Here is a 17,601-nt window from a genome sequence, read left to right as displayed (position 1 = left end):
GGGAATCTTTATTGACCAGGCGACTTGATAGCAGCCTGGTTGCATAGTTTGGGTAGCTTGTCGGATGATAATAGAGATACATGTAAGAGTTGCTGCGCTCGTCGGCTTCAATAGCATTCGGGCCAGGGGTTTTAAATCGTCACTCTAGCAATAATGTTCTGAGTTTGATTTCTGAATTAATTTTGTTATATCTTCAGTCCCTTACAATCAAACGACTTTCGTTTTGTTGAGATTCCTTTTTTAGCATGATAGCATCGTGCTTTGATCGCATCAATGCCAGAGGTGATTAGATAAGATCGTCCCAATCCAAACCTTAATTCTAAGAACTATACAGCTTCATCAAACATCCGCATTTGGGGACGTTATTGCAAGATCAATCCTCAAGACACCTTCACCGACATCGACTGAACACCAATGGCCCCCTCCAAAAAGTCCAAGGCAACAAAGAGCAGCGAGTCTATCGCCGCTAGGCTTGCTCTCGTTGTCAAGTCGGGTAAATACAGCCTTGGCTACAAATCTGCCCTCAAATCGATGAGGAATGGACAAGGTGCGTACGCTTCGTTCCCTATCTTTCCGGGGGCTGGAGCGTGAGGCTGAGAAGGTCCCTTGAGCTGACAATATTCTTTTTCTGTTTTTCTGTTTTGCTACCTCTATCCGGCGTCTCGTTGAAATACCTACTTGGCTTGGTCTTCTCCGGATTTTTTATAACGGTATCCAGCCAAGCTTGTGTTGATTGCTGGCAACTGCCCTCCTCTACGCAAGTCTGAAGTCGAATACTATGCTATGCTCTCGAAGACAACCGTCCACCACTTTGCTGGTACGAACGTTGCCCTCGGCACTGCGGCTGGAAAGCTGTTCCGCGTGGGGTAAGCAACTTTTCGTAGATTATGCTGTTCGGATGTTGACTACTTCATCAGAGTGATGACCGTCATGGATCCTGGAGACTCTGATCTCCTCAACTTTGCTGAGGGTAATGCTACCTAGACGCCAAAATCATTGGATTGCTCCTGCCATCGTGTATCTGCATTCTACTAGTATGGCTATTCATGTGTATACTTTCGAGATATGAATCCATGCCACTATTGTTTCTACGGGTATCATTCTCAGGTGTTCAGCCATTTAATAAATTAATCATTAAAGGAATTGTTCTTTGAGGATGCGAATAGTGTCTTCAGGGTTGTTGACGGAGTGTCCTATCGTCCGAGGGTCGGCGAAGATCTCATAGTCATTCCCTCCCTAGATCGGATGATTAAATATGGTTGCCCAGGAGTAGCCGCACTGACCTCGAATGTTTTATCGCCAAAGAAATGAATTTCGTCGAAACCCTCGTCTTCTACCCTACGAAGCGCGTACCTCTTGTCCCATCCATTAGGAAAGACGTCGAAAGAAATTTGACCACCGATGGAAAACGTAAGTCCGTAGTCGGAGAATTTTTCCCTGAGAACCTGGACGAATTTTTCGCGATACCGTTTTTCCTAAATTATGAAATATACGTTTGCGGCTTTCCTATCGCATATATCTTTGTGGGTACCTTGTCTAACTTTTCGAACTCTATTCGCTCTTTAATACTAGGTAGACTTTCATGAGTGTTCGGGTAGATTACAGAATTAGTAGGACTGACGTCGCGTTACGGCCAATGGGACTGACGTTGATCATTCCCCGACGGAATTCAATAAAAGTTCCACTTCGAAAAATCAAATCTCAGTGCCTCGGTGTAGTCTGTTTGGAAAGGGTATCTTTTACCGTTTTATGGGAATGTCCATATCGGCAAGGTAGTGAAGGATGAAGTTTACCAGGACCTTGTACTTTTCCTCCCCAACAAAATTGATAAACGATTCAGAAGGGAGAAGTTGACCGAGTTTGTACGCTGAGAGACCGTTCTCAGCAAACGCATAATCGAGGTCATTAATGACTGCAAATCTGACAGTTAGATAATAGACAGGGTATGGATACAGGTAGGTTATCAGTACCGTTGAACCCATTTGTCTCGAGTTGTTCGATTATTTTGGCAAGATCGGAGCCACTAACAAATCCAACGGCTACGTTTTTGCGTAGTTGACGAAGGGTATCAATCATCTCCTTGGATGCACCCTAGTAGGCTGAGCAGTCAAGGATCGCATACAGGGAAGAGTATGAAATGACGGACCTGACGGGCTAGTGTAAGTGTGCCGTCAACATCGAAGAGGCAGAGGGCGTTGCGGGGCCTGTCTTTGAAGCTTTTAGACATGTTATCAGTGGTTACAGAGAGCCGAAAAGTCTTATATAGCGCAGATCCGGTGCAACGACACGCAGGAGACACGCAACGACACGCAGTGCGCAGTGGTCTATTTCTATTTATGGAGCACAGGAGATTGCCGTGTGATCGAGTCAAGAATTCGGCTGGGCTTTCATGACTTATCATACATATACCACCTACATAGAACCAAGCAATGCAGGCCCAAGCAGTCTACCACCTCTTCAATCTTCCACCAGAACTTCTAGACTCGCTAACTCTACGAACCCTACTATCCGAGTCTCCTAATTCCAATTCTATTCCAGACGAAAAACATACTCAGGATGGTACCGATGGTACCCTAGTCTCGAGTGCAAATACTGGTGCTCGGGCTTGTAATATTTGTCTGGGTGTTACGTTCTCGGATGTCGATGAGCAAAGATCTCATTTCCGGTCTGATTGGCATCGTTACAATGTGAAAACGCGCCTCAGCGGTGGACAACCTGTTTCGGAAGATAGATTCGGCCAGCTCGTGGAAGGTGAGTTTTTACAGTTACCCGTTCACCCTTTGGACAAGTAGGCTCACGATGTATTGTATTTAGCTCTTGATGATTCGCTGTCGGGCTCAGCATCCGAGGACGAGGACGAATCTTCTGGCGGAGCATCGTCAGACGCAGTCAATACTCTTGTCAACAAGACAAAGCGTCTCAATGCTCGTCTCAATCCCTCTGAAGATGAGCAACAACATCAGAAGAGAGCACCACAATCACCCTTCGCGTGGTTTCATTCATCCAAGTACCAGACACAACTCGGTGTCTATCGAACTATGCTACCCACATATGTTGAGCCAGATGGCTACCTACAAGAACTAAAAGACATGCAGAGAGGGGGGCCAGAAGGGAGGTCATGGGCCTTGTTCATGGTCGCTGGGGGCCATTTTGCTGGTGCCATCGTTCAAGCGAACAAGTCAGACGAGGAACGAGAAGAGGAGGACACTCTTGCTACTACTTCCGGCAAGAAAAAGAAACAAAAGAAACCCAAGCCGGAAACAGAGGTATTACGCCATAAAACTTTTCATCGTTATACCAGTTCGTGCTAGCCTTCGATGCTTTTCACATGCAGTTTACCTGACTGACAGCAAACAGCTCGAAAAAAACAGGGTGGCTCACAATCTGTCAATGATAATGCCAAAGGTCCTGCCAAGAGTGCTGGCGCCACGTTACGTCGTTACGGCGAGCAAGCTTTACAAGAGGTTGGCATCGCACCTTATCCCCTGCATCGATACTATACTCATCTTACGTATAGGATATTCGCAACCTATTGCTTGAATGGGCGGAGGACATTGATGGTTGCGAGCGGATATGGATTCGTGCTAGCGTCTCCAACCGACGTATATTTTTTGATTTCGATGGACCCATAGTTAAAGGCGATGACCGTCTCAGAACCTTTCCCTTTCCGACGCGGAGACCTGTAAGTATTTGCATTATTACAGTGTTATCGATCTCGCATAACTCACATGTTCTCTCCAGACACAGTCTGAGCTAACGCGATGTCTTCTCGAACTTACCCGGCCTAAAGTGTCCCATCTGACTGAGGAAGAGCTTCGAGAGCAAGATGAGGCTTATCTTGCCTCGATCAAACCCAAACTTCCGAAACCAACAGATATACCTACATCACAAATACCCTCACAACCTGCCCCTTCTCTGAAGCCGAAACTCACGAAAGAGGAAGAAGTGCTCAAGGATAAATGGCTTCGCGCTTTGGACATGGTTTCTCGAGACCGACTGGAAGCGCTTAAATCGTTTTTGGAACGAGAGGAATCTGTGTTTGGTGACATTAATGCACTTGTACCTGAGTTCGTCTACACGGACGTGAGTAGCTCAATGAGGAGGGCGGGAACTTTGTTACAGGCAGCCACACTTGTTGGCAGCGAGGATACCGTCAAGTGGCTTTTGGAGGACAAAAATGCAGATCCGACGATTCCTATACCTTTATCCACTCGCGATGACGATAAAGACATTGAAGAAGATTCGAAGGACGTGGAAGCAGAAGCGGAACAAGTGCCTTTGAAACCCGGTACGAAGCGCACCGCGTACGATCTGGCGAAAACCAAAATTATCCGTGATATCTTCCGCCGATGCGCTGCTACCTATCCTGATAAATGGGATTGGCTCGGAGCGGCACGCGTTCCAAGCGAGCTAAGTAAAGAGATGGAGCAAGAGCAGGAAGAGAAGAAGAAGGTCCGGCGGAAAGGTTTGAAAGACAAAGTGAAGGAACGAGAGAGAGAAGCCGCTGCGAAGAAGGCCACCACTACAGTTATAGACCCGGAACCAGAACCAAAACCTGTAGTTTCGAAGCGGGAGAATCCGACGGGACCAAGGAAGTTGGGCGGCACCACGGGAGCTGTCGAAGGTGTGGCCGGGTTATCGCCGGAGATGAGGGCGAAAGTTGAGAGAGAACGACGAGCGAGAGCTGCTGAAGCGAGACTCAAAACGCTCAGTAAATCGTAACGTCATTGTGTAATTGTTTTTCTCTGACTGCCCTATATTGATAACAAGATCTTATGGATATTTATCGAAACTTCTTTAAGTCTGGAAACTCTGGATGACCAGAATTATTGTGATTGATGAGATAAATTACGTTGATTATCTCGCCGAATGGCATCTCGAAAATCAATAAAAGAAAAGCAGATATCTCCTTCTGCACAGTTCGGCAATTGGGTATTATTTGCTCCCTTTCCATGCATAAACACTTCATGGTGCCTTGACCTCCGACCACAACGCTTGTCAAGCAAGTCGCGTCGTGACGCGAACTGTCACACCGCTTGCTTTCAGCCAAAACACTTACTTTTCGTGCTTACCTGCACTCCTTAGCGAGTTCCGACTTTGCAAATCAGCTGTGTCTCGTACACCCTGATCGAACTTTGCTCCCTCCGACCCAGCTCAGGTGCATGCAATGAGCAGCTTGCTGCACCCTGACCAACGACGGTCGGCATTGTGCACTGTGAATGGCGATAGCATTGTTGAACTGGCCAGAAATACTGCCAATCTGGTCAAATGCGACTGGGGCACTGGTACAAAGGCAGAATGCATTGTTGTACTTGGTTCTTGGATGCTCTTGAAAAAGGTGATCTTTGTTTGTTTTAGAGTCATATTTTCACATATTAATTCTTTTTGTCAGCATCTACAACTTGTTCATTGTCACCAAAGCGATCGGAATAAGGTATCGTATTTCTCAAAGTAATTGGACTTATTTTCTGTTAACCAAATCAAACAGAGTGGCTATGTCTGCAGGCTGTCTAAATGCAATTGTAATTTGCATTTCAGTCGACAAGCACTTTTGGACCATGTAGATTCTGCTCATCTATCAAGGATACCACTTGTTTGCCCTATACCTGGTAGGTTATCTGCGTAATTTATTTATTTTCATTTTGTTTAACATCAATAACTCGGTAATAATAAGATTGTATATCTCTTAACTTTAAGGGAGAAGATTATCTTGTCAAACATTTTGGCGAAAAACACGGTGACCTCATAGGCAAGGTTATCGAGATTCCTGCTACAGACACACGGCCAATTATGAAAAATAATACTACGGATGTGAGGGGCGAGAAATCAGCATCACTACCACCACTGCCTCGGGGAAGGGAAATTCAACCGGGGAGTGCTCTAGTCATGAATGTCGGTATCAAACAGAAGATGGAGTTTGTTGACAAGGATGAATGGTTTGGTAGCCAGTTTGAAATGTCGCAAAGTCAGGCTTTTACTTCTAGCCAAGGCCAAGGTTTGGTGACAAGGAGGCTGAGAACGAGGGCAAAACAGCTGGAAAAGGTGAAGAAGAAGGAGGACGAGGAAGAGGACGAGGAGGGAGTTGCGTCCATTTGGTTGGACGATTTAACAAGTCTCGGCTTGGCCAATGGTCCGAGGATTGATGTCGATGTTCGACGTCGTCGATCCCGATGGGTGGGATTGCGGGGTAAAGGGAGTGTCGGGCGAGATAACTTGCCGTTGGCAACAATGGTCGAGCAGGGAATGATTTTTGGTCAAGGGTCCCAGCGGCTGATGATGGATTTATCACGACCACAACCCATGTTGGAGCCGGAGGTACTCTCCAAAGGAGGAGAGGAGGCGCGAGCACCGAGAAGTATTTTGTTTGAGGTTGCTGCGAGGAAGGTGGATGAGCGGGAGAACTTGATGGGTGCACCAAGTACTTCGTGTTGACATGAGCTTTCGAATTGCTTTCTTGTTGTCCTTCGTATTTTATGGAATTATAATTGCAAGTCTAGTTTCTTGATGGTTATCAGGTGCTCGGAAATACTTGCCGTGGAGGGGTTACTTACAATCTGGTTGAAACGAATTTCTATTTTACTTTATGATTTGGATTTAGCTCCGGCACGGCAAAGTCGCTTTCGTGAGAGCTTACCGATTAACTTTAAAGTTCAGTAGAATGTTTGCTCAGATCCAAAGCTTAACTTATTTCAGACGTCAAATCGTTCGAGCAATCAACAAGATCTTTTCCGCCAGATAGGGCCGCGAATCTTGAGAGCCTCCGGAGGTTTCGAGTTGACATATCTTCCTAGCAAATCATAGAACCCGACTCTTAGTCTTGGTCATCGGTTGTGTCAGCGTCACATTACCCTAGTGAAACACTGAGCAGCTTACATTTCCAGGGAAATTTTTTGGAACGTCCACGCGCCTCTTTACAGACGCGACCGGAAATAAGATTTGCGGAACCGCGACGTGAACTTTGCTGACGAACGACGGGCTTTAGATATGCCCATGCGGTCCATGAGTAAGCAAAAGCACTGTTGGGAAACAGTCTCGCGCCGAGTTACCAGTCCTATGGGTAGGAAATCTGCCGCAAAAACAACAGAGGAGCAGGCGGCGTATCGGGTGGAGGGCGGAAGGCCTTGACCGCGGGATCCAGATTCCTCGCGCCCGGCGTCGGCCTGCCCCAAAGGCGACTTGGTTTGCGGGTCGAATGAGTGGAACTTAAAATTAGAGATTCTTGAAGTTAGCAGGTGTGGGACCGAATTGTAATTTCTTTCCACGATATTCATCTCCGACAAATCAATACTTTTGTGTTTCTATTTTTGACACTTTCCCGACTGACTTGCTTTTTTCTTGCGTCGCTTCGTTTCTAATAAACCTCAGCTTTGGTAATACATTCGTCATTACAATGGCTGTAGCGCGTACGTTGATCAAAGTTCCCCCCGCCAAGGTCCGCTTAACGCAACACGAATCCAGGTCTTTCACTTGCCCAACAGTTAGCTCAGCTAGACGAGCCTGCGCCAGTTGGTGAGTCCCCAATATGATCATTCAGCCACCTTTTCTCAGTGAGGCATTCATGGGCAGATTATGATCCTGAGGATTTGACGGGACACGAGCGACAGTCGGACGATGAAGGTCGCGCTGCGACTTCAGCAGGTCGGGAACATTACTTTGAAGTAGGGTATGTTACGATTGAAGTGTTTCTGCGTAATCAAACTTACTGATTATCATTTCGTTGTGGTTTAATTTTCAGGCCGAGCACGCTAAGAAAATCGAGAGACAGTATCGCAGACCCGAAATATGAGGGCATTAAAACTAGTAGGAGGAAGCTGATGGAGAGCGAAGATGAAGAGGAAAATATCGAAGATCAGGACGAGGAATCTAGCGACGATGAGGAAAGAATACAAGGAGAGCAGAGGTGGGACGACGAAATACCTTCTGACAGTGAGGAGGAGGGTGATCAGCAGGAGAGTGAAATTGAAGCTGCAAGCGAAGAACGAATTGCTGCGCGTTCCGGGGAACGGAAAAAGGAAGATGAACCTACGCAGGTCGATCATCTTTCAAACGTTTTACGGAAGACGAGAGAAGAAGATTTGAAGAAAGGGAAAGCCCTTGTAAGGCAACTGGTAAGTAATTAGCTCACGTTGTGCTTTATGGACTGAATAATTAAAGTCTCTAGAACATCTGGGACACTCTCCTTGATGCTAGGATCCGACTACAAAAGGCAGTGACAACCGTGAATAAAATTGCATCAGTGAGTCTCTTGTACTCTGATCGTCACTCAGTTGCTAAGTAGGCTCAAAGTCGCGAACACTGTCTGAATCTCAAGAATGTCAGGAGGGTCTGCAAAAATACCTTGAGGAGTCTATTTTATTGGCTGAAGATCTTTTTGAACTACAGGAGGTTAGTTTATATTGAATAGCTCTATCTTCTGACCTGACCCATTTGTTCGATCCAGACACTTCTCGCGATGAATGAAAATATTGCACCTCCGCCACGCAAAAGGCGGAGAGTACACGAAGACGATAACATACAAAAATTCGCCGAGTACTTCAGCGAAGCAAGTATGGATACAGTGAAATTGGAGCAAACGTAGGTACCAGAAACGTGATTCCGATTACTTGACTTCAAACAATCACCCAGTTTACATCCATGGCTCGTTCAAACTCTGGCAAAATGGTCCACGAAGATTCAGGCCGTGGCTCCTTCGGTGTTATTACCTTCGAACCGCAATGCGTTCTCTAAAAATTCAAACCAGGTGAAATCAGCCGTCCAGCTGGTCGACGAGGTATTATTAGACCATTCTCGGTTAGTAAGTAAAACTCGTGTGGTGCGGGGCAAAGTAAAAGCTGCGGATGAGAAGGAAGAAGATCCCGAGGTATTCGATGATACGGACTTCTATCAGCAGTTGCTGCGGGATGTCATTGAGTCTCGCGGTGAAGGAGCCGGTGGGGCCGACGATTGGATGGCTCTGCAGCGGGAGAAAAAGGCAAAGAAAAAGGTAGATACGAAAGCCAGCAAAGGGAAGAAGCTTCGGTATGTGAAACCTGCATATCATTATAGTTTTACTTTAATATAGGCGGCAGATACGAAGTACACGAGAAACTGCAGAATTTTATGGTCCCTGTGCCAGTTGTTGGCGCATGGCATGAGGAACAGATTGATGAGCTGTTTGCATCCTTGCTTGGCAAGGGGTTTGGAGTTTCTGCCACAGAAAATGGAGAGGATGTGACCGCAGGAGGCTTTCGGGTGTTTGGGTAGTAGGAACATACATAGCTACGAAGTATATGATGCTGTTCACGTGAGGACAATGACCAAATACGCAGTCGAGCGTCTGAATCTCTACCTCCATGGACTCTCTCAATCCCTTCGACAACGACACTTCAGATCAGCCGGAGACCTCCAACGTCGATGACCTCTCCGAACCTCCGTCCGACCAGTCGCCCTCTTCGCCGCCTCAAGTACAGGCACGGCCACTTTCTTCCCAGGGCCTTGACTCCGCACCACAGAACAACAAGACCGACTTTTGCTGTTCAACCGACCGGCTACTCCATTCAGGAGAAGAAATCGAGATTCTCGTGCGTACTGCTTGCATCGCCAGCACGTCCGTTTTTAATCGCCATTCCCAGATAACGGACGCCCAGAAGACGTCGGTGAATGCAAGTTCGCCGTACATTGTATATGTCATTAGGACCAGAGTATGCCATTCCCTGCTCATGTAGAAGGTGGATGTCGCTAAGATGAACTCTAGTATGCTGAAGCCCGACATCGTTACTCCGAATTCGAGTCGTTCCGCCAGAGCCTGGCGAAACTGTATCCAACCTTGATCATACCACCCATTCCGTCTAAGAATACAATCGGAGATTACGCTGTCAAGCAGTCCAAGGCGAAGGAGGACGCTAACTTGATTTCACGACGCAAACGGATGCTGCAAACTTTTCTGAACCGCATTGCACGGCACCCAATATTGTCGAATGAACATGTCTTCCATCGATTTTTGGACGGAGAAGTGTCATGGGTACGTTTAATAATAAATAGCCTTACTTGTTATGATATTCATGATATAATAGACAGAAGTCCTCAATTCGCCGCCCATCTCACTATTGCCCAAGAACATCCTCAAAGCTCCCTCGCACAACCCGACTGATCAGAATGCTTCACCCGCCTATAACGCTCTATCCAACCCCTCTGCAGCACACCCTTTACGTAACCCTGATCAGCGGTTCCTAGACTCGGAAGCGTTCACCCACAAGTTCGCGAATCATGTTTCGGGCCCGATGGAGAAGGTTACTCGACGAGTGATTAAACGCTGGACAGGTATGTTTGGAGTATCACCTAGCGTTACGAAAGATATTCATCAATAAATAGACTACGCTCAGGATCATGCTGATCTGGGTGCTACATTGAATGGGTTCAGTCTCAACGAAACCGGGACACTCTCCGCCGCTATTGAAAAGACCGGTCAAGCTGCTGACGCCACCTATATGTCCACTACGAAATTGGTCAGTCAGTTTGATCGTCTTGACTCGATGTCAGCTGCTGAATTTGGTCCTTAGCTACAGGAATTGGAACAAAACTGGGCGGAACCGCTTCATGAGTATTCCCAATTTGCTGTCATCATCAAGAAGTTATTGGCATATCGGCATCAAAAACACGTACAGTACGAGATGACACAGGATGCCCTCATCAATAAGCGCGAGTCTCTAGATGAATTGGAAAGGAGCGAGCATGAAGCCAGACGGTTGGAAGAAGCTCTTGGTCGAGGAAGGCCCAGTGCATCGCCTAGTCAACTAGATCAGCAGCAGGCAGCATCGACTCCCTCAAGTCCGGAGATCATCGGAGAAGAAGAGGCTAACGAACATGGCGTCGAACGTGAACAGGCCAGCTCCTGGCCAGCTCTACCGCCTCATCCCGGACCCAACCCTACTCGACGGAGGTCCAGAACTCCTGGAATGGGCATTTTAAATGCGCTTAGCTACACTTTACATGGTATGATGGACGTGGACCCGGAGACCGCACGTCGGAACACTATTACGAAGACCAGGGAAAGCATCTCGCAGGTGAATGATGAAGTTTGGATACAAACATCGATCTGTTTTCCTAAATTAACATATTTAGCTTGAGGACGCTCTTCATCTATCAACACAGGATCTCAAGTACTCGAGTTCTACGATTCAAGCTGACCTTGATAGGTTTCAGCGACAGAAAGTTGCAGATCTGAGAGAGATGGCAATTAGCATGGCGCGAAGTCACCGTGAATGGTGTAAGAAGGTGCGCGATATTCCCAGCTGGCTCTTGATAAAGCCGATGATGATATTCGTGATTGTCTTAAGAATTTGGAAGCATGGGAGGAAGCCAAGAGAGAGATTGACACAATTCCTCAGCATCCAAACAGATTACCTCCCGCACTTGCTAGTGGGGATGCGGCTAGACCTCATGAAGGAATGCAAGCTGCTGGTCCATCCGGGACCGACCGACGGGATTCGCTAGCGACCATTAACGGTCGGTAGACGTTGCCAGTGTACTATTCGACTGCCATAGCTTCGTGCTATCTCTTATTCACTCATTCCAACTCGAAATGCTCACGCTCTTGGCACTGGTACATATTGGGTTGAATTGTTGCTGACGGAGTCGGGTTTGAAGAGTGCACTCCGAATTCGGTTTATGTTGGTTTGGTGCCAGGCGAAGCATGGGATAATTTGCATTCTTGCATGCGTACGTTGCGGGGATGATAGATAATTCATGGACTGTTTTTAGTTTTCTGCAATGTGCATCTTGTGTTGGAGCAGATCCTGCAAGTAATAGTAATTCCTGGTTGTAGGATATCCCGGAGCGTAATTGTTTACGAAGGATTCGGGGCCGAAGCGCTCACTAGCCAGTCTTTTGCACACAGGATAGCGCGCCCACAATCACGTAATCACGCCTGTGACAGAGTACTCTATTTTAGGTATGCCCAAGTTAAATGTCATCGTCCCAACATCTACGCCCTCGACTGCGACCGAGAACAAGTCAGCAATCAGCTGCCAAAATCATGGCCAATCTGAAAGTTCAACCCGAGACAGCGGCTGAAACTCTATGCTCAGATGCGCGGTTCCGATAATTCACTGTCTTGTCGCGTCTGGCGATGATTTAATTCGCATAGGTTCTTTAGTCAGTGTACTTTCCACCTATCCGGAAAACAAGACCTTAGGCGACAAATCTGGAGATTTACAATATGGTCTCTAGCTCAGAACGTTATCAGCCTGCGCCGGCCAGACGAACGTTGCAATTGCATGGGTGTCGGCATGTCATCTTGTTTTCCTGCCTGGAATATCGGCAGAAGTTCTTCCATTTTTTTCTCGACGGCGATAACACACCAGTGGCCTCTTACAATTCGTAGCTGTATGTATGCGTTTTCTGGCCTGCCTTGCTTTATGTTTCGCATCAAGATAGATGTACTGATGCGCACCTGATCCACATCAATCTCCTCCAAGGTAACGATCAAAATTAGCCGAAAATTCCCTGGCACGTTGATTTGGGCTATTCTTTGGGCTATTGTATTCAATGCATCCTATGAGTAAGTCTCTCTAGTTCTCTTTCTTTTTTTTTTATCTGCCTTACTGCCCCCGTGATGGTTAATCTGGTATCGACCGATCTCGGCTTCGTCGGGTGTATCAGAATAAGATTTGAACTCAGTGGCTGCTTCTGTAAAGTCTCCTCATTTCTTGCTTCGCGTAAAAGTATTTTCAGAAATTTATCGACTTCTCACTCATTCTTTGTCATTTCCAAATTGGATAGGCCCGACAGGAAGTATGAACACTTCAGCATGTTTTTCTGGTATGCCGATACTATCTGAAGAATCTTCATGATAGTTGAGTCTCTCCATGTCTTCTTTTCCATTACCAAATCCGTCTTGCTATTTACCTGCTATTTACCCCGAGCTCTAATATCTGCCTGGTATATTATTATTGTTTGATTAACCGAATCAGGAACTGACCATCCCACCATTAAATCCGCAGGGCAAAGAAGATCCTCCAAGTCTCGCACAGTTTGCGGCATGACTTCACCGTTATCCAACGAGTAGTATAATCACTCTCTATGTCTCCAACCACCTTTGTCGAACCAATCGGGCGTTTCGTCCGAACTAATGACATCCTCCCATCTATGACAGCAAATCTGAAGCGGCGTCTATCCTTGTATTACGGTTCTGCTTCCTTGCCTCTCTAGATTTAAGCATCAACCTTCTCTATTACCAATACACGCGGGGTATATTTGTCCGCTTGTAAGTGGCGGGGAAACCGAGGATCAGCACTGGAATGGTAACCCATGAGTATTCTCATTCGGACCTTTTTTTTTTACGGTCAACAAACATCAGGTGCATGTCAACCGGCCGTATATGATTGTTTTGCTTCATCAACATTGAGAAGAGGACAACAGAAGCGGACCACACTATCTGGGATGAAACAAAGGAAATTGGCGTGACGTCTTTGAAGGTATTCAACGGCTCAAGCTGAAACGACTAAAAATTTGTCTCTGTATGATCTTGCATGCTCATGATCCGTTGGCACAGTCAAATTTTGCGGTCACTTCTTAAAAATTATCAGGAACATAGGTCTGTCTTAGATGTCGTCTCAAACTCCGAGTGATAGCGGGAACCCCTTATTTTTGTCTTCTGGATAATTTGACGATTTTTTTTAGATAAAACGTTGAGTTAAAACGTTGAGTGCTACTAGTAGGTAGCGATGAAGCGCCCAAAAATTGTTGTAGAGTTTGAACTCTCATAGCGCTTATTTTTACTAAAGATAGTCTGTACAAATGTTTGTGCGATACGAACGGGTGCCAAAGATTGCTTCTGTCAAATGATTTTCTTCTAACACGCTTCAGCCGGAGCTGTACCGAGAGGAATCTCGGCATGATTCAGAAAATTTTTTCAGAACAATCTTCTACTCACAAGTAACCACCCATTTGGTACCTTCAACCTGGTGCAGCGTAAGATAACGATGGGCGTTGGTAATGCAACGGATATAATTAAATCGCAATGACATAGGGAATGATTACACTTAGCAGCTTTCGTGTCGGATGTCATCTAGAGAACAATAACAATCGGCTATAGATTAATCCAATCCTCGTGCTTTCCACTTGACGTGTGAGAATTGCGACTGCTTAGACGTCCTGAAATTCCTTCGAATACAGGGCGTAATTGTCATTTTCATTAATCGAGAGACTACTGCAGCCGGACCGGGGAGTCTTCTTTTCCGTATAATCTTCGACATTCTTTTCCACTTGACTCGGAGATGTGGTGAACGGAAGATAGGGAGTTTAACAATTCTGACCTCAGTCAGTTAATATACCGTATATAGGTAGATAACATTGCACAGCATGTGAAGGACCTCTCCTTCAATTAATGCCGTTACCTTCGCTTCGAAGCCTAATTGGAACGTCATGTGGGTAAGGTAACAGGATATTCATAAGGTCATCAACTTGATTGGAATAACAGGGGTTGTTTTGATACAGGGTTCTTGAGGAGTTCCTGGAGGGCGTTTCACTACGCTATCGCTAGACGCAAAGCATGCTGCGATCTAGAAATGAGATTATTTGGCTGCTTTTCATATTGAGAAGCGAGACAAGGTGCCCTGTGTTCGGAAAGGAAGCACTGCGCCATAGTGATTACCATGCTTGCCGCGATCCCTGTGGCGTTTCCTACGCGTAAAATGTATGAGAGATTCGCAGGGATGTTTGTTGTGGTTCGATGCAGGTGTGGCCTTCTTTGAATCTCGATAAAATCTATGAGCATTACTAAATGTGGCGTATGAGTACAAGTAGGAACATGACTGCGCGGGAAGGCTCGACCGCCTGGACCCTAGTGACTGCAGCTCTAAGGCGAAGCTAGAGCAGGCGAGACTCATGAAGTCTTATCGTCGGGTGTTCCTGGCGAATTCTCCGCTTGCTTCATTTTCTGCCCAAAGATTTTTGCGCTGACCTAAGGTATATTTCAGCTCAGAGTTTCCGTGACTCTGCCAAACGACAGTGTTGTTGCTGGCGGGCATGTTACTGCGTATGTGAACGGCGGCGCGTTCGACGCCGAATTGCTTGCTAAGCTTGTACTTTTCGAGAGCCTCGTCCAATTTACCGGCTGGAGGGAATACGATCATGCTAAGATTAGAAAACAATACGAGACAGAGAGAAGCCGAACTGACTGGCTTCCAACACAGCGGCGTGATTGAAAGCTATTTCTGGATCTTCGGGAGAGAGAGATGAAGCAATCCTGTTGGTTACTGCGTCAATTGATTGACACGGCGATGAGGCAAGCTGTTGTACTCGAGGTGGTGGAGCGCAAGATCCGGACGAGGAACTAAGTTTTTTTAAAGAAGTTACGTCGATGTGGGAGCGAATTTTGGAGAAGACACACCAGGTGAAATGATGTAAGCGCTTGCAAGGTCTAAGGATATGAGTATCACTAGCCCATGTAGGCAAGCGTGGACATACTTATGTGCGCGTCTGGACTGGATGGCTGCAGCGTAACTGACTCTTTCCACGCTGCAATCGCATCATCATATTCCTCTGGGGATATATCAGCTAATGGAAAAAACGAATAAGAGGAAGATGCGCGAACTAAGATGGTAGTGCGTGACACCAAGGTTGAAAAGCGAGCTTGCATTCCTCTTGATGCTGGCGCTGCGTTTATAAAGTTCTTTTGCGGCTTGAACATCGCCCTCCTCGAGCTTCGCTGTACCCTGCTCCATACAGCGGACTGCCTCTGTTTCCGCCGGGTCGGATGCGGTCGAATGGGGGGTGACGGAAGTAGCCCATCCTGGACGGCGGTCATTATTAAAGTCAGAGGCAAAAAACAAATAATAACATACGTCTAGACGGTCTGAATGCTGGCCTTGTTGTCGTTGGACGGCGCGCGGTGGCGGCAAAGGAACGGGCTAGGCGGGCAAAATACATGGCTCTTCAGTGTATGTTTTTCCGTAACGTCATTAACCCATAATCACGTGGGTTCCGTCACTCCGAAATTTTGGTGAACGTGACCGCCGAAGCGCGTCTGCTCGTCTCCGTCGTCCATTCCGTCGTCCGCCCGTCTTTCGTTCTTCCAATGTCCTGGTTGTTTAGCTCATCTTCAGACTCGTCAAAGTCTTCTTCTGCTCCTTCGGGCGCCGACTATGCCTCTCCAGGAGACGCCCCCTCAAATCTAGAACATGCGCCCACAGCAAATGACCTCCTCATGGCCGCATATGACCCCGCAAAATTGCACCCACTTGCTGGCCTGGGAGACAAACTAGACTATCTGCTTCTTGATGACGACAAGACAAGTGACCTCCCTGGTGCCGGGACGGCCATTCCCTCGAGAGGGTGGAGTGATGACCTTTGTTACGGGACAGGTACTATGTATCTCAGTGGTTCGTGTCCAATCTCTTTCAAATTACTCTATTTGCGTCAAGCAGTTCTTTTCGCCTCGGCTTTCGCTTGTTCCCCGCCGTCTCAGACACCTCGTTCTCACCTTCTTATTGTTCTTTTCTTGTCACATGCTTATCCGCGTTTTTCTTAGGTTTAGCTGTCGGTGGTTTGTGGGGACTGCGCGAAGGCGCTCGCCGGCCTCTCGCCGTCTCTAATACCAGATTACGAATTAATAGTGTTCTTAATTCTATCACTAGAAGGGGCACTTTTATTGGTAACTCAGCTGGTGTAATGGGTAAGTGTGCTTTGCCTTGATCAGTACTTTGCTCCTCGCCTCCTAATTTGCCATCCCCTTCCTATCCACAGCCCTTGTGTATAATGCAATTAATTCGTCTATCGATGCTGCGCGCGGCAAACACGATACCCTCGGCAGTATGGCTGCTGGCGCAGTGACAGGCGCACTTTACAAATCGACAGGTAATTACTTTACGTCCCGACAACTTGAACCTACATCCCGCTAATCTACACTGTCAGCCGGGGTTAAGCCAACGATCGTTGCTGCGACCGTTGTTTCAGGAATGGCAGGCGTCTGGAGTATTGTAAAAAAAAACGTTTGATCTCAACTATAGATGTAATTACAACCTTAATGCTCTCTCCACTCTCTTGGTTCACTCTCCTTGGCGATGCCTGTTGATTTTTCCCTGAAGAAGACCGTTCGCGAGGAGATGCTCATCAACTTTGGGCTGTCCGTTTATTCGGTCTGGCAGATTGACCCCTGATTTGGACTTGTGATCTGACATACTTCCAGAACTCTAGATACATAATGAATATCGCCTCGTTGCATTCGGCTTCGCTCTTCTCTAGTTCCTGCCCCTTTCGACTGTGATATAAATTAGTCCTCTAGTCAGGTTTTCGGTCCTCATTCAGTCCCAGTTTACAAAGCTAAGCACTGGGTGGAAAAAGTCTAAACGGATCCTAGATGCCACGGATGTGTGCCGGTACCCAAAACATGCACTACTGTGATGGCAATATAGCTTCCCGCTCGGCCACACCAACGAAATGGCGACGTAAACAGACCCGATTCATCTACAAGGTTAATCTCCCTCTCATCTGTATCACACTTTTGATTCACCTAATTCTGGCTTGATACTTAGATCCAAAATTTCCCTCCGGTGACCATCAAACCCATGAAATGTAGTCGTCATGTGCCATCTTCAACTCCGCACGCTCCTTGTTCTCTTT

At 46.8% G+C, this 17,601-nt stretch overlaps 7 protein-coding genes across 7 annotated transcripts; 5 read left to right on the top strand and 2 right to left on the bottom strand.

Annotated features, from left to right (window-relative positions):
- Positions 1–360: 360 nt before the first annotated feature.
- Positions 361–2,297, bottom strand: AGABI2DRAFT_193377 (hypothetical protein). The gene is made up of 9 exons (XM_006462006.1): positions 2,147–2,297; positions 1,971–2,091; positions 1,744–1,912; positions 1,622–1,684; positions 1,532–1,568; positions 1,284–1,475; positions 918–1,236; positions 719–866; positions 361–547 (listed from the first exon to the last, which is right to left on the bottom strand). Exons 1-7 carry the CDS (start codon positions 2,225–2,227, stop codon positions 1,135–1,137), a joined length of 765 nt encoding a protein of 254 aa, XP_006462069.1. The 5' UTR covers positions 2,228–2,297; the 3' UTR covers positions 361–547; positions 719–866; positions 918–1,134.
- Positions 2,298–2,429: 132 nt separating this feature from the next.
- On the top strand, positions 2,430–4,772 carry AGABI2DRAFT_186124 (hypothetical protein; the record flags this gene model as incomplete). The annotated part of the gene is made up of 6 exons (XM_006462005.1): positions 2,430–2,751; positions 2,815–3,300; positions 3,358–3,464; positions 3,518–3,682; positions 3,742–4,067; positions 4,089–4,772. 6 exons carry the CDS (start codon positions 2,430–2,432, stop codon positions 4,720–4,722), a joined length of 2,040 nt encoding a protein of 679 aa, XP_006462068.1. The 3' UTR covers positions 4,723–4,772.
- Positions 4,773–5,486: 714 nt separating this feature from the next.
- On the top strand, positions 5,487–7,182 carry AGABI2DRAFT_193374 (hypothetical protein). Its single transcript, XM_006462004.1, has 5 exons — positions 5,487–5,609; positions 5,675–6,493; positions 6,552–6,579; positions 6,635–6,816; positions 6,874–7,182. The coding sequence occupies exon 2, from the start codon at positions 5,791–5,793 to the stop codon at positions 6,430–6,432; it is 642 nt and encodes a 213-aa protein (XP_006462067.1). The 5' UTR covers positions 5,487–5,609; positions 5,675–5,790; the 3' UTR covers positions 6,433–6,493; positions 6,552–6,579; positions 6,635–6,816; positions 6,874–7,182.
- A 155-nt stretch (positions 7,183–7,337) lies between these two features.
- On the top strand, positions 7,338–9,285 carry AGABI2DRAFT_223240 (hypothetical protein). Its single transcript, XM_006462003.1, has 9 exons — positions 7,338–7,403; positions 7,459–7,509; positions 7,567–7,663; positions 7,736–8,108; positions 8,162–8,236; positions 8,287–8,385; positions 8,441–8,574; positions 8,626–9,018; positions 9,069–9,285. The coding sequence occupies exons 1-9, from the start codon at positions 7,391–7,393 to the stop codon at positions 9,241–9,243; spliced, it is 1,410 nt and encodes a 469-aa protein (XP_006462066.1). The 5' UTR covers positions 7,338–7,390; the 3' UTR covers positions 9,244–9,285.
- Positions 9,286–9,332: 47 nt separating this feature from the next.
- Positions 9,333–11,779, top strand: AGABI2DRAFT_206241 (hypothetical protein; the record flags this gene model as incomplete). The annotated part of the gene is made up of 8 exons (XM_006462002.1): positions 9,333–9,560; positions 9,612–9,680; positions 9,734–10,000; positions 10,053–10,299; positions 10,351–10,484; positions 10,539–11,042; positions 11,101–11,253; positions 11,316–11,779. The coding sequence occupies 8 exons, from the start codon at positions 9,333–9,335 to the stop codon at positions 11,490–11,492; spliced, it is 1,779 nt and encodes a 592-aa protein (XP_006462065.1). The 3' UTR covers positions 11,493–11,779.
- A 2,939-nt stretch (positions 11,780–14,718) lies between these two features.
- On the bottom strand, positions 14,719–15,937 carry AGABI2DRAFT_193373 (hypothetical protein). The gene is made up of 8 exons (XM_006462001.1): positions 15,825–15,937; positions 15,575–15,772; positions 15,448–15,522; positions 15,371–15,400; positions 15,280–15,313; positions 15,159–15,226; positions 15,014–15,094; positions 14,719–14,943 (listed from the first exon to the last, which is right to left on the bottom strand). The coding sequence occupies exons 1-8, from the start codon at positions 15,907–15,909 to the stop codon at positions 14,864–14,866; spliced, it is 651 nt and encodes a 216-aa protein (XP_006462064.1). The 5' UTR covers positions 15,910–15,937; the 3' UTR covers positions 14,719–14,863.
- A 77-nt stretch (positions 15,938–16,014) lies between these two features.
- Positions 16,015–17,218, top strand: AGABI2DRAFT_193372 (hypothetical protein). Its single transcript, XM_006462000.1, has 4 exons — positions 16,015–16,361; positions 16,511–16,654; positions 16,726–16,836; positions 16,894–17,218. Exons 1-4 carry the CDS (start codon positions 16,058–16,060, stop codon positions 16,974–16,976), a joined length of 642 nt encoding a protein of 213 aa, XP_006462063.1. The 5' UTR covers positions 16,015–16,057; the 3' UTR covers positions 16,977–17,218.
- The last annotated feature ends 383 nt before the right edge of the window (positions 17,219–17,601 follow it).

This window comes from Agaricus bisporus (assembly GCF_000300575.1).
Source record: "Agaricus bisporus var. bisporus H97 unplaced genomic scaffold AGABI2scaffold_6, whole genome shotgun sequence".
Taxonomy (NCBI): domain Eukaryota; kingdom Fungi; phylum Basidiomycota; class Agaricomycetes; order Agaricales; family Agaricaceae; genus Agaricus; species Agaricus bisporus.
The sequence above is the reverse complement of the archived record's forward strand: the minus strand, read 5'-3'. Positions and strand labels throughout refer to the sequence as shown.

Coding starts and splice junctions, on each gene's coding strand:
- AGABI2DRAFT_193373 (XM_006462001.1), bottom strand. CDS start 15,909: ATGTATTTTGCCCGCCTAGCCCGTTCCTTTGCCGCCACCGCGCGCCGT. Junction 15,523..15,574: donor TGTCACGCACTACCATCTTA/GTTCGCGCATCT, acceptor ATATATCCCCAG/AGGAATATGATGATGCGATT. Junction 15,401..15,447: donor CAGTCCAGACGCGCACATAA/GTATGTCCACGC, acceptor TCATATCCTTAG/ACCTTGCAAGCGCTTACATC.
- AGABI2DRAFT_193372 (XM_006462000.1), top strand. CDS start 16,058: ATGTCCTGGTTGTTTAGCTCATCTTCAGACTCGTCAAAGTCTTCTTCT. Junction 16,362..16,510: donor AGGTACTATGTATCTCAGTG/GTTCGTGTCCAA, acceptor CGTTTTTCTTAG/GTTTAGCTGTCGGTGGTTTG. Junction 16,655..16,725: donor TAACTCAGCTGGTGTAATGG/GTAAGTGTGCTT, acceptor TCCTATCCACAG/CCCTTGTGTATAATGCAATT.
- AGABI2DRAFT_223240 (XM_006462003.1), top strand. Junction 7,664..7,735: donor GAACATTACTTTGAAGTAGG/GTATGTTACGAT, acceptor TTTAATTTTCAG/GCCGAGCACGCTAAGAAAAT. Junction 8,237..8,286: donor CCGTGAATAAAATTGCATCA/GTGAGTCTCTTG, acceptor GTAGGCTCAAAG/TCGCGAACACTGTCTGAATC.
- AGABI2DRAFT_193377 (XM_006462006.1), bottom strand. CDS start 2,227: ATGTCTAAAAGCTTCAAAGACAGGCCCCGCAACGCCCTCTGCCTCTTC. Junction 1,913..1,970: donor CGAGACAAATGGGTTCAACG/GTACTGATAACC, acceptor TCAGATTTGCAG/TCATTAATGACCTCGATTAT. Junction 1,569..1,621: donor CCCATTGGCCGTAACGCGAC/GTCAGTCCTACT, acceptor AAGTCTACCTAG/TATTAAAGAGCGAATAGAGT.
- AGABI2DRAFT_193374 (XM_006462004.1), top strand. CDS start 5,791: ATGAAAAATAATACTACGGATGTGAGGGGCGAGAAATCAGCATCACTA.